Source organism: Numida meleagris, chromosome 9 (assembly GCF_002078875.1).
Source record: "Numida meleagris isolate 19003 breed g44 Domestic line chromosome 9, NumMel1.0, whole genome shotgun sequence".
NCBI lineage: Eukaryota > Metazoa > Chordata > Aves > Galliformes > Numididae > Numida > Numida meleagris.
The window spans coordinates 5,278,407-5,292,624 of NC_034417.1; the positions used below are offsets into that span (position 1 = coordinate 5,278,407).

Below are 14,218 nucleotides of genomic sequence, written 5' to 3' on the forward strand. Positions count from 1 at the left end.
TGTAAAAATGAAAATACTTATGCTTCGGAGATCCAGTGACGAGAAAGTAATTGATTTCATTTTTAATGTCAGTTTTATTTTTTTTTCACTTTTCCAGAAAAATTCTCACTGGCAGTTATTCTGACTTAATACTACTGTACAAGTGATGCTGGTCTTTGGTATTCAGAAGGCTGAGTTACATCTTACTTCCACCAAACACAATCTTTGTATGTTGTTTCAAAGGTTGAATTTTTAATAATGCAACACAACAGAGGGCTGGAAAGAACCTATTTCAATTGTTTGGAAAAATGAACTAGTAGCTGCTTACTAACTGGATCTCTAGAGGCATTTTCACAATTAGTAAATAAAGAACTTCCTCTGCAGAATACTTTATATTATGTCCAATAACCAATGACTTTTGGACATCATAGTCTACTAATGTTACAGCAATAAGAGACATCTACTTCATTTACTCCTCCATTACACAAAATGTCTAATGCTCTTAAGCACATGAGATGTGATACTGCTGTTCAACCAGACACTTCTACAGGTTTCTCTTACAGAATAAAGAAACATTGTTGTGGTAACTCAGTTTAAATTCACCTGATCTTCCTACACCTGTTTCCCAAACTCTAACATTATATTAACTGATGAACACCAAACCTATGTGATACGATCATCAGTTTGTTATCATCCTAAACACACTGAAGAATCTGGTAGGAAAAAAGGAAGCAAATAAAGATAAAGATGAAATACTGATCTAGTGCCAGAAAAAAAACACCTAAAAGTCCCTTCCAGAAACGAAAAAAAATACTACTTAATGACCTAAATCTCAGAAAAATTTATCATAATGAAGACATCTCTATATTTTCAGGCTCATATTTTGTACCTTATTTGATCCCACCAAACTCAGGACTGTACTCATTTTCCTAGCGGAGTTGACAATGTGCGTAGTCTTATACAGTCATGACACTAAGCAATTTTCTAACTTTTATAATCTTCCACAGAGCATTTACATACACTGCCAGGAAAGTAAAGATTTGGCTTCCACTAGAAAAGAGGTAGCTCCATCTCTTCAGTTCTCAAGTCTCCTGGAGCTCACTTAATTCAGGTATCTATAAGAGGCAATAGACTTAATGTTTCTCAGAACAAGGCAATTAATGCAGAGCACTTCTACAGCGAGTGAAGTATCAACATCCATGTTGTGGGATTTCAGTGACAGAAGGGAAAGGTGTTGCACAGGCTGTGATTCAAGAAGGAGAAGACCTAATTGTTAGATGCCGTTCAGTTTAGCAGCAGAATCATTTGCATTCCTTTCAAGAAGCTTTACTGGAAATACAAAATAGCAATGAACTGTTTGACTAGTGCTGAAAACGAGTGGCAAAATGGATATGAAAGAGACACATATTTGGAGGGGAGTTTGTAAGTGACAGTTTACCTGCGCGTTATCATCCTGCTGGAAGGCACAGAAATTAAATTGAAAGAAGCTGTAAGAGGGAGACTGGCAGGAAATGAAACAACAGCAAATATAAGGGGTTATCAGAAAGAGCAGACTTCCTTGAGAAAACAGTGGAAAAGCTATTAAACAGGAATTAATCGTGTTATTCTATGTTACAATATCTTCTATTCTCTGTTGGCCTGCAAAAGTTTATTCTGCCTACAGTAAAAAGTATTTTAAAAATCCTGAAGAGTTAGTCTCAAATGTTGAAGGCTAGCAGGAGTTCAAAGACAAAGCAAAGTCTCTAGGGGAGACAACTAGAAGAGGAATGGCAAGAAAACACTGACAGCAGACAGAGTTGGACTAGGTGGAGGAACACTGACAAACGCTTGCAAGAAAATACACTTCTTTTTGTATTACAAAGTAGTTACTAAGTAATCAATCTCAAAATGTTTGATGGTAAAAAATTGGTACAGCCTGCATAGTCGGAAGTATAGACAAGATCAGTCTATGCATTCAGTGTGATTTCAAAACCAGTAGCTCACACTATCAAACAACTTAGCATGCTTCCAGCCAGGCTTTTGGGATTAAACCAATGAAGACTGCAGAAGCCACAGATGCAAGACAAGGACAAACAGTAAACCACTGTCAAATACAGTAAGTAGTCAGCACTTTCAAAAGCTTTGCATAGCTTCACAGTTAGCCACAGTCACTTTGAACATATCCACTAGGCATAAACTGATGTGCCTTGACTCTGGAAACCCCAAATACTGCACCTGGACCTGCTGGCTGCTAAAAACTTTCAGAAATCCACCAGACAGTGAAAAACAGATCTACAATTCACGCTCTTCTTTTAGGAAACAGTCAACCTTACGTTTGAAGCTTGGCATTCAAAACATGACAAATGTGTCTCTTTTTCTCATCCTTTGACTAAAGACAGCCTTGCTTTAGTGTATGGAATGTGTCTGATACATAAGAAGCATTATGGATAGATTGCTCTAAATGCTAAACAGATATTCACAGTGCACTCGATTGGATGTGTCTAATTTTGCTTGAGTAGACTCTCTGATTCAAAGAGCTCTCGTTGCTATTTCATATTGAGAACAGTGTCATTTGTTACTTGGTTTCCAGTTATGAGGGAAAACTAAAATATCCTATCCAGATGTGGCAAGGTAGACGGAAGCTGTACAATGCTGCATTTTTGTACCCATTGCTTGGACCTGAATTCAATACAGAAGTTATTTATAGCATCAGCAGCAAGTTATCAATTAGAGAATTAGAAACACAGATGTTAGAAGGATATAACTTCCTGTAGAACAGAACAGGTTCAAGTTTTCTGAAATCAAAGTTTTGCTCAAAGGTCCACATGCCATAGAACTCCACATAGCCAGAGACATTGGACTGAATGCCAATGACCTTCCCAGCAAGCTTAGAACCTGTACCAAGGCATAGGTGCTGTCATTTCCTTGTGAAGGCAGCAATATTTCATAGAAAGAACAGGTCTCTTTCCAGTTCTTACCATAAGATAGGTAAAAAAGAAGGCTGCAAAATGCACTTTTTTTTTTCCATTGTCAATTCAGATTTCCAGCTCTTCACTCAAAATTCTTACAAAAGCTGGCCTCTGAAGTGACCAGAACGATTGTGGCTAATTATTTCTGTTTCTAATGTTTTGAGTATATTCAAGTAAATGCTGATGAAGAAGTATCAATTACTGAACTGATGAAACAGCAGAAAAGGACTGTAAATATTATTCTCTAAAAGAACAGTTACCTGTTGTGATACAGTGTGCTAAGCTCCTCTACCTGAGATCTGTAAGACTAAGAACTTGTTCATCAGTACTTCCAGGTATGGGTCATCCCCAGAAAAACTGAACAAAGACTTTCTTTTCATATCATTAGTTTAAATAAGTATTTAATCACTTAAGATCAATTCTCACTTAATTTGAAGCATCTCCCAAAACATATTTTAAATTATTATTATTATTTCAATATTATATACCAGAATAATGGTTTAAACAATGCTAGCAAGATGTCATCCTCACAGTGAACTACATCATTTGATGTATCTGAATGACACGACAGAAATGTTAACTGAAAAAAAAAGAAACAAATACAATGGAATTATTCTTCAGACTAATAGCAAAATTTAGCAAATAATTTAGTAAAATATAAATTTAATCACATTCTGAATTATTCTGAGAATAATTATTTTGGAATATAAAAAGGGAAAAATTCTAGGATTTCTTTATGATTTTTTTCTCTGGCACGGTTTTGTATTTAAAAGAGACTTTATTTAACATGTTGTGAAAGGAAATGGCAGTGATTTATATTCAAAATATGTCACCACACCTAACAGGTGTTCCTAAACTATCGCATGGACTGTACATGTTTTCAGGAATCACTCTGCCTAGCAGCTGTGATTGAGGGTTTAGAGTAAACAGTTAAGTAATAAAATGACCTGTGTGACCGAAGTAAAGAAAAGCTTATTTAAAAAAACTCACTTAAAAAAGAATGTGTTAGTTCAACATCAGATATACCAAAAGCATTGCACACTTTCAAATAATCAGCAGGACAAGTGCAGCATAAACAGCAAATATCTGATACTGAGAACAGCATAGCTACCAATGAATCTGTACCAATGGATCCTAGATGGTCTCTCTCCTGGTTTAGAACAAAAGTATTTCAAAACAGCCAGAGATGGTCTCATATTCAGCTGTCAATGCACAGACAAAAAGCACAATTAAAAAAATTCAAACTGATAAGTTTCTTTCAGAAAACATATCAGAAAGCACTGAGCTTCACAAAAAGGGCCATGTTCCTACACAGTGCTAAGACAGAAAGCTTGTCTGTACATGTCGTGTAATCTATATAGTTCGAATATACTTGGTACACTGAATTTTCTATGCTACTACATAATTTTAGGCCACCAAAATTTTCACTTGTTAAACAAATTAAAAACATCAATACAAGCAGATTACCTATCTTGCTTAAAAATATGAAGTATTTCATCAGATTGCTTTGTATGTTTGGTTCTTATTATAGTTTGGTTTCCATTCCAACTTTTTTCTAAGCAAAAAACTGTTATCACAAGAGGAGGTGTAAGTACTGAAAAAAACTAATGGAGGAATAAGACATCATTTAAGAAATAGCAGCTCACAGCAGAAGTTAGTAATATATTCCTCTAAAAAATAAAAGCCTTAAATGTGAATTGAAAGCTGACAGACACATTGTTATAACCCTCACATTAAACTGGAAAAGATTATTTAAATTACAAACAAGTACAGAGAATGAACATCTATCATTGAGATTATTAATGTATCCTATTGTCCTCTCTGTTGCCACACATTCAAAAACTCTGCCAAGCAAATTCAGTTTTATTTCAGAAACAAATTAAATTGATATTCAAGATAGATTTACAATCTTAAGGATATGAATAGAACCAATAACCTACTGCTGCCTAAGAAAGTTTTAAATGGCAACGTGCTATAAAACAGTGCAAATTTTAACAAATCCAGTTAATTAGTTACTATTTAGAAGAGAAAAAGATTTAAGCATCCTTGAAAGGAGGAAGAAAAGGCCTGGGCAGCAATGTAAGAGCTCGGCATTTTGTTACTACATATTGACATATAAATAGTAAAAATCTGAAAAAAAAAAAAGTAACTAATGCTATATGGATATACAGAATGAGAATAAAATAAAGACATCAAAGAAACATTTGACATTAGCACTATTGCTAGTTCATCTTCCATCAGAATATTTATTGCTTGAATTGTCTAAATGCTTTTATCCTTAACCTCCTGAAATTTCTTGAAAATTTTGTTAAAAATTATAAGTCCTTCTAAAAGATGTTTTTCATCATCCAGAGTTGCTGCGTCACCTTATTATCTTCCCATATACTGATATAAAGAAATATACGTAGATGCATAGAGATGTACAGATCTCTTTAAGAAAAGCTAAGTAGTGCCTTACATCCATATTACTGGGAGCTTTTCCTCTGACCAGGAAGTACATACAACTTGATAGCCCAGTTGTGTGGCTACACTTTTTTTTTTTTTTTTTTACAATTGATTTACATTCAACAGTACAGAAAGGATTTATTAATTATTTTTCCCTATTAATTTCAGTAATGACACACTGCATTATCATTATAGCTGATGAAAACAGTAATTAAATGTTACTGTTTACATGTGTCATCATTACCTTATTTCCTTTACAAACTAACAGATTGCTTTAGATATCGCATAGCATGATGAGCAGTTAATAACAGCGATGGTGATAAAATCAGATCACACTGAGTAATATCAGGGCCAGTACTTCTAGGTAAGAACGGTATAAACATATCCCTAGAACAGAGTAGGTATACTTCATGCTTTAGTCTGGCCACAATAGACACGACTTCTTGCGCATTGCTTTGTCTAGCTGAGGCAGCTACCCTCTGAAGAAAATACTGTGAATTTTTGTAGGTGCCATTCATCTGACAACATGGAAACTGAAACTGCCTTCAAGCAACAAATAAAATATCCTGGAAGTGACAGCTCGGTTATTAAGGAATGTTTCTTCACATTTCAGAACATTGATATAATCTGATATGATTCACACTTATCTTCTGGAGGAGTGTATGCACAGAAACAATTCTGGGAAGCCCTGAAATGGAGTGCAGTTTTAAACTGTCCAAAATAGCGAAATACCTAAGAAGTGCCATTTACACCCATCATACAATTGGTAGGCTTCTTCTCTGAGAAGCTGTGCATGCTTAACAGGGTAAGAAAGGGAAAACTGGGGTGAAAGATTTGGGATACTTCCTGAATTAGTCAACTCAAATAAGGAACAATCTAGGAGAATATTTTTGTGTGTCCCGTAACGAAAGCTCAAACCCCACAATAGTTCACCTAGTCTTGTGCTACATGCTACATCTGAAATATTCCAGAAACTGAACCACATGTATTAAAAGAAAAAAGAAAAAAAAACAAAAACAAAAAAAACCCAAACAAACAAAAAACCCCCCCACCAAAATAACAACACGAAAAAACGTATGTTTTCTTTTTTAACCTTTCCTGTTTTCAGCTTTTTTTTTTGTTTGTTCCACGATAAGATCTTACTGGCAAAATTTAAATTTCAACAGTTCAAATCAATGACTACACCCTACATCATTCCCTTTTTCAAACTTGCATGTAATAACACTTGTGAAAAATGAGTTAGGTTGTACTCTTGCCAACAAATTCTATGAAATACACTAACAAATGGGAGCAGGTGGTAAAAAAATAAATAGCTATCTTTCCTTTTATTATTGGTGATTGGTGGGTATTTAAGATTTATTTTGGTTTCTGGCATACAACAAATTTCAACCTGGTTTCTGACAACAGTCTCAAGATTTCTACTTTTGTGAATACAGAAGTAAGAACTAGAGGAAACTAAAATGTAACGCAAGAAAAATAGTTTGCAACATTCCCAAGAGACGTGATTGAGAAAAGTGTATTATTACCAGACCTGAACAAAAGGACTCCCCCCAAAACTGCCTGCACAATATGTCCTCTTACTGGTATTATCATTCCCTTATTAGTTATGCAATTTCAATTATTTTTAAGAGATTGTAATTGATATATTATTGAAGTGATAAGAGACCAGCAGTTCTGAGCACAGAACACCTGCCAAGCTACAATGACATGAAGAGCCTGACGGGAAACTTCCAACAACACTAGTGTATTAATATGGATAGAGACAATAACAGAATCAGAAGATAATGAAGAAATGCAAGCCTCCAACAACAGTCTTGTATATACTGGTATCACTTCTCTGATAATCAAAATTGTTATGTCTTCTTAAGTCTTTTAATTACACTGAAAGCTCCCTAGTCTGCTCAGTTTCCCTCAGAGAGACTTCAGTATTCAGTAATGGAAATTTTGGGGACATGCTTGAGGTTTCCACGTAGCAAGTGAATATCTGACAGTTGAACAACGTCAGGACTTTGGTACTTTTCTGCTGGCATTTTGTTTGCCGGGACTCCTACACTGTCACATCCCAAACAAGCTCACACATTTTAACAGCAGTTTGCCTCTTCTAGGATGTGCTTTTGAGAAGTGTAATGGATGATAGTTGCTGGAGCACCATAGCTCAGATTTCAGGACTGCCAGACAGAATGCTTCATCATTTACTATGGTGACAATTTATAACACATGCCAATCAAGAATAAATTAAAGGGAACTTTTACAAAATTCTGACACAGCCACAAAACATATATAATATAAACAGAGGAGAAACAAACAAGCAAACACAAAATGCTGAAAAGTATATTTTTAGCTCTCTGTCTCCAGTTAACTGCACCAGAGATTCAGCTTGCACCAGAGATTCAGCTGCTATTTAGGACATCTAAACATACACATGTCTGCAAATCCTGTTCTTATCTGCCTCTTAGACAGGTCCTCAGGATAGCTTTCAGAGAAGAATCACATGCTGAAGCATATTTCTTACCAGAAATCTATCACTAAGAGAAGAGTAAGACTGGCATAAATTAATGATTTATTGTTGTATATATTAAATCAGTGTAAAAATGAGTTTAATAACATTTAAAAGAGCATCCACTAAAAATGCCAGGTATCTTTTAAGTCTATATTGAAATAAATACAAAGGAAAAGATGGGTATTACTGACAGCCTACATAAAATCAATAATATCATTATTATGAAATATAAGGAATTATAGTATATAGTTATTAAACATTTTTGCAAGGCACCTGACTTCGTGTATTCATTCTCTCTATTTCTTGGTTCCTTCACTAACATCTTGTACTTTATCTTCAAAGTAATTAGAGAGTAAGGATACATGTGATAGTTCACATAGTTTAAAAAGTGCAGGGAAAAAAAAAGATTGAAATGAAGTAGTTTCTTTAAAGACTGGAATTGGAAACACAATTATTCCTGCTCATGTTTCTTAATTGCTATGGAGCCTAACACCTCTAGGTACAGCCTCAAGGGCTGATGGTTTAGAAACCGGTGCATTTCAAACTCGGGCACAAGAAGGGACCTGCTTGGATACTACAAGAACTAGTATTTTTTTCTTTAATACTTGAAAGCCAATGTTTGTGGTTTACATTGTTAAATGTAATGAAAAATTTAATTCATGTGCACTACTATACAGCTTGTGTTATAGTTCTCAGGGCATTTTTACTAAAAGATCACTACATCCAGAGGTACCGCTTCCCAGTAAAATACTGTCAGTTTGCTCATGTGAATCAGATACTCACAGCATGCAAGGGTTATATGAGGAAGCAAAAACTCATGAAACCCTGTTGTAGATTTTTGTGAAACTATGTAAATTATGTACAAGCTCAACGTTGCTAGGCAATAAAATACATGAAGCACGCAGCATAGCTTGATACCAGAGAAAAACCAGAAATTATATTTCAAGATACAGTAAGCTGCAAAAACGCATCTTTCTAACTGGTTAATTTCTGAGACAAATGCTAACACAGCACACAAGCCACAAAACTGATGACAGTAAGTTTAAAGGTTGTATAACCTAATGATATCTGAGGAGGATTTTCCAGACTACATAATGTTGTTATTGACTAAGAATTTCACTTTTATGGCTTCTCTTTCTACAGCAGAGCTTACGTAGCTCTTGAATACAGTAAGAATAGAGTAAAAGAACAAAAACTTCTATTCCAAATGGGATATTATCTCTCAGTGCTGAGATCTTAAACTTTCCAGCATGATAAAACCCTGCTAATAAAAGGATTTACAAGAAAGAAAAAGAAGTAGATCAGATTTTTGGGTGTAGAAAAAGGGAACCAAACATCAAAGGACAATAGACTGAAAATAGTGAAAGAAAAAGCATTCTTCATGTTCAGCTGGTCTAAGTCAGCGTAGCCCCAGGGAAGTTACGCTCACTTAGGCCTGGTAGGAATCTGGCACAGCAACCTGAAAAAAAGAAAGGGAAAATCTTAAGGATAAACAAAAGACTGGGGTTGAGCACAAAGAAATATGTATTTCTCTTCTTCTGCAGAGAGGGAAGAAAATTCTTATCAACACAGCTGTAGGGGTGGGGAGGTAGAACAGACAACTAAGCAGGAAGACAGAAAACTTGAAGCACAAAATATGGGAAGTAAAAAGAAAGTGACATAAAAGAAGCATTTCTGGGTGGTAAGGAGAAACTGCTATGCAAGAAGCAAAGAAAGAAGCAGTGGAGAAAAAAATAATGTGCTTTTAAGGTATTCTAAGATATTCTTATCGAGGTTATTCCATCTTGCATATGCCGGTCAGATGTACTTTAATATTGTTTTTGATTCATTGTCATCTACATATTTTTCTTCTGCTTACACTGTGAAATACCACAGAATTAAGTCTAGGTTAAGGTTCCCTCAATGCAAATGATTCCACTTCTGGATTACTGCTAACCTTGTTACCCTAGACAGATAGAACTCTCAAGCTGTGGTGATCAGTTATCTCCCTTTTATCAGTGAGATGTGGAAAAGGTTACTTTAAGATCAGGATCTTTAGTCAAAGGCATCCTGCAGGAAATACACTGATGGGGTGGAGAGTGCACAAAAAGAAAGAATACCTACAATTGATGAAAGTCATCAGTTGAAATGATGAATTTTGCCAATGCTGTTTGAGATCCAGAAGACAGCTATTAAATACGTGCTGTTTAAAAGCCACTGCAAGCACACACACTATGAATACAGGGTGCTAAATGAAAATACGTATTTATGGAACACCCGATTTTGCCTATCCTCTGTTACGCCCACTAACACATGAAGTAATCCCCAGCTCACAGATTGAGGATGTATTTCAACTAAGTTTGTAACCCAGTAACTGGAACACTTCTTTAGAAAGGATGTCCACATCTCTAATTCATGTACTCAGAAATCAAGAAAAGTCCATGGCAGTGAATGTATTTGTATATATTTATTTATTTAACCAGTTAGGGCAGGTTATACAACTTGTCACTACTGAGCAAACTGCTTACAAGTAACTTGCTGGGACAGTATCTTTGCCATGCAGCCTTTTAAAGTATGAGATTTACAAATGGCTACCATTAGTTTGCATGCTTGCTGTCTCATACTAAACACAGGATAATTTCATAGATTAGTTGTCATAGAGGTGGTTTAAACAGTTTATGTGGCCTGCCAAACACTAATAATTTTAAATTAGTACTGTTTATGTTTCAATATTAAATTGAAACCTTGAGAAGAAGAGCACTTATACAGGATAGGAGAGCTTTCATCTTCCAACCAAAACAAGATAGCATCCTGTAATGCAGCTGACTGCGCAGAAGACTAATGATCATTTTCCCTTTTGTTTTAAACACAAGTGCTACTCTGGAGCTGAACATGTTTTCCTTCTGAAAACATTGTTATTGGCGCAGTGCCATGAAAAGTTCTGGTTCTGAACTTACAATTCTCACACTACATAGTTCCCATACTAGAAAAATAGTGTCTCAAAGCTAAGTAATTGCTCTGGATAGTGTGAAAACTGAATACAGGAAACATGCAACAACAGAAAATGTAATGAGCATATATAAACTGAACCTTGTTACTAACCCCAGTATTCAAAATTGTTTACTCCCAATGGCACAACCCTGAATTTATCTCTCTAATACGTAAACACTTCTAACACAGCAGCTACTCATATTACATACATCTGTACGCTGTATTTATAGAGGCATACACAGATAAAATACACACCTAGGTACACACATTCTAACACTATACAAAGACACACAAGTAGGCCTAAGTTTGTAAGCAAGGAATAGGTACAAATGAGTATATACAGAATAGGAAAACATGTTTTGTTAGACAACATCCTGTGTTGTTACTGAAATGTACTCACCATTTGCAGAAGATCAGAAGAAACCATCTGCATGCAACACATTGCTGTTGCCAAAGCACAGACAATGGTGGAGATGATATTGAGAGCGCACACACTGAACAACAGGTCCTGTGAAAAGACATGCATCAGAATATGATCTCTTATCTCAGGGACACAAAGGACAGGGAATACTTTTAGCAATTTTGATAACGAACGCTGTCACTTGCTACCAAATTCATATAGTCTCAATTAGCTTCGTAGAATTCACTCAACATGTAATACTTCCTTTAAATCAGTCAGCAAAGGAAACCCTTACAGAAACAAACACCTTTAGGGACATAGTCTAGTTGAGAACTTGCTAGTGTTATGAGATGGTATTAGAATTTTCCTCAGAAATATGTCAAGTTTTCCAGTTTCCTTGCAAACAACAAATTGCTGCTTTTGCAGTAGACCCCAAGCTGCGGATACCACTAGTAAAATACTAACAAACACGTTTCCAGTTAAAAACAAAACCACACATGAAGAAATTTCATCACTTCCAGTATTTAAAATCAACCAGTCAAGATTATGTGGTAAAAATACTAAATGGAAAATTTAGCACAAAATAGAAAATTTTATTCTGTATTAGATATTCTGTGCATTTGAAACAGATTAGAAAAAACAAGTACATTTTAAAGTATGGAAGAAAAGCACTGACTGCATGTGAGAAGTACATGCTGCCACACTGTTTCTTTAAAAACTATGTTTTCAACTGCAACAAATATTTAATAAGTATAATTAAAAATATTTGAATTAACATTGAAATATATTTAAATGTATAATTAGAAACAAAAAAAACAACAACAAACACAAACAAAAAAAACCCCAGAAAACAAAAAAATAAGCACCAATCGCTGTATTTTTATTTATTTTTCTTGAAGCTAAAGCACAGGAATTCTAATCCATCGTGCTGATAACGTTTCAAAAACTGCTGTAATCCTACTACAGAAACTGCCTACCTGCTGTACTGTGAGAATTACAAGCTCAGTCAGTATTCAGAATAGCCAGTAAAAGTACAGCCATTTCAGATGAAAGACAATCAAATTGTAATATATCATAAGCAAAAATACTCTGCATAAAAGCATTTGGTAGAATCTGACTTGTAAACTACAGGCACTTAGAACCAAAAGGTAGAATAACTTTAATCCAAAGGTATAACTCAATACCATTTATGCTAAATAATACGTTCTGCATCAAAGCTGTAAATTAGGATCCAAAGTGTCCTTAAGACCCTCACAGCACTCCTGTGCCTCAGGACAGACTCATCTGTTCTAAAGGTCACAGAGCTTCATCCTACTATTCCAACGTTTAACCATCTTTCCCATCAGAATATTTTCCACATGTCCATCCAGTCGTTAACAATCATTTCTCTTTTTCTTCCACAGCTATTAAGAACAGACTATTACATACTTAAACTCCATCATCATGCTTCAAGTCTTTACTCCATTATTTTGTGACATTAACCCCATTTCTTGAAATCCTAGACTGAGATCAATTTCCTAGGCCTTTGATCACTTTCATTTGATTCACCTTCAAGCTAGCCCTTCTTCCTCAAATGCAGAATTCTGAACTGTGCAGTGATGACTGAGGGTTTTTGCAGGAATCAAATATTCAGGAATAAAATTGCAGGAATCAAACCACAAACCATCTAGTAACATTCACCTCACCCTCTAACCCAACCCAGCCCCCAAGCAAATGTTATTTAGTCTTTGGCATTTTCAGGAAATTTCTTTCCTCTATGCGCTGTTGAACAGATAATTAGTAATTCACAGGACACTCATTCATTCAACAATAACAGCAAGTGGGCAAGTAACAGGCTTTCAAAATCTAAAACTCTCTGTGGCCAAACTTACTACCCAGAAAGATAGTGCTGACGCTTATGCAGATCCAAGATGTAATGTGATGACAATTAATATTTCCTTTAGGAAATGTCTCTAAAAAGGTAGTAACCATAATAGAGACTAGTCTAATTCTCCACAGCACCTGACCACAGACAGTTACATTTACGGGAGTCGGAAATCTATATCTAGTAGTGACAAGTTTTTGGTTGACTTCTGCAATATCTGCACTGATCAGAGAATACAACACATGAATCTGTATGGTGTGAAATATGATTCTTTGCTCTTCAGTTTTATAATGGTTAAACTGATTTTACTGTTGCTCAGTATTTTTCTAGGTATTTTTGCTTTTTTTTTTTTTTTGCAGGCATAATCTGATTCTGCTGCATGTTTAGGTGATAATTTATGCTCTGATAGGTATCACATACAACATGAAATTATTCTGTTGCAGAATATAGGTATATGATTTTCTTGCCATGCCTTAACTCTTAACTCCCTAGTAAAGACACAATTCCCTTTAAGAATAGAAGCAGCTGTCAGAATTGCCTGGAAGCAGACCTGGACCAGTTCAGATTAATACCCACAGGAGCTGAATGGCGCTGTGAGCTCTTTATGGCCAGCTGTTTTTCTCAACTAGGTCTCCAAGTAAATCTCAAAAGCTGAATTTAATACTGATTACCAAAAAAGCTGTAGTGTTCTGCATTTAGAATACCTTAATAATTACCAAAATAATTGTGTCATTAACTAAATACCTGTTCATTTTATTTTCCTTCCCTCTTAACAAACACTTTCTACTCACACCGTGGTTCTGCAAAGGATACTTGTGCATTCTCAAATCTTTTTCATGCTATCATCCACATGCTTTGAGGAAAAAAAATATTTTTTTTTCTTATTCCTTACTGAGCTAAGGTCTTCTAAGCCTTTGTTAGTATTACTGTTTTAATACTGTTTCTGTGCTACTGCAGCTCTATCCTTACTAGTACAATTCAAATACTTTCCAGTAAAAGATTTTAAATTACACCTTTTCCAAAGCAAGTACTCAAAAAGTAAAATGCATACTAAGAACTTTTAATTTATTTCCACTGGGAGTTTATACCATTTTCTATTGGGATTTCCTTAT

At 35.2% G+C, this 14,218-nt stretch overlaps 1 protein-coding gene across 9 annotated transcripts in view; it reads right to left on the bottom strand.

Moving 5' to 3' along the window:
* Window positions 1–14,218, bottom strand: part of FAM189A1 (family with sequence similarity 189 member A1) — a 216,849-nt gene that overhangs the window by 125,278 nt on the left and 77,353 nt on the right. For all 9 annotated transcript variants that reach the window (XR_002441859.1, XR_002441857.1, XR_002441854.1 and 6 more), the window contains exon 5: window positions 11,243–11,350. Coding sequence is in view for 1 of the 9 variants with exons in the window: in XM_021407593.1 (XP_021263268.1) it covers window positions 11,243–11,350 (108 nt within the window). In the remaining 8 variants the exon portion in view is untranslated. The remainder of the gene's footprint in view (window positions 1–11,242; window positions 11,351–14,218) is intronic.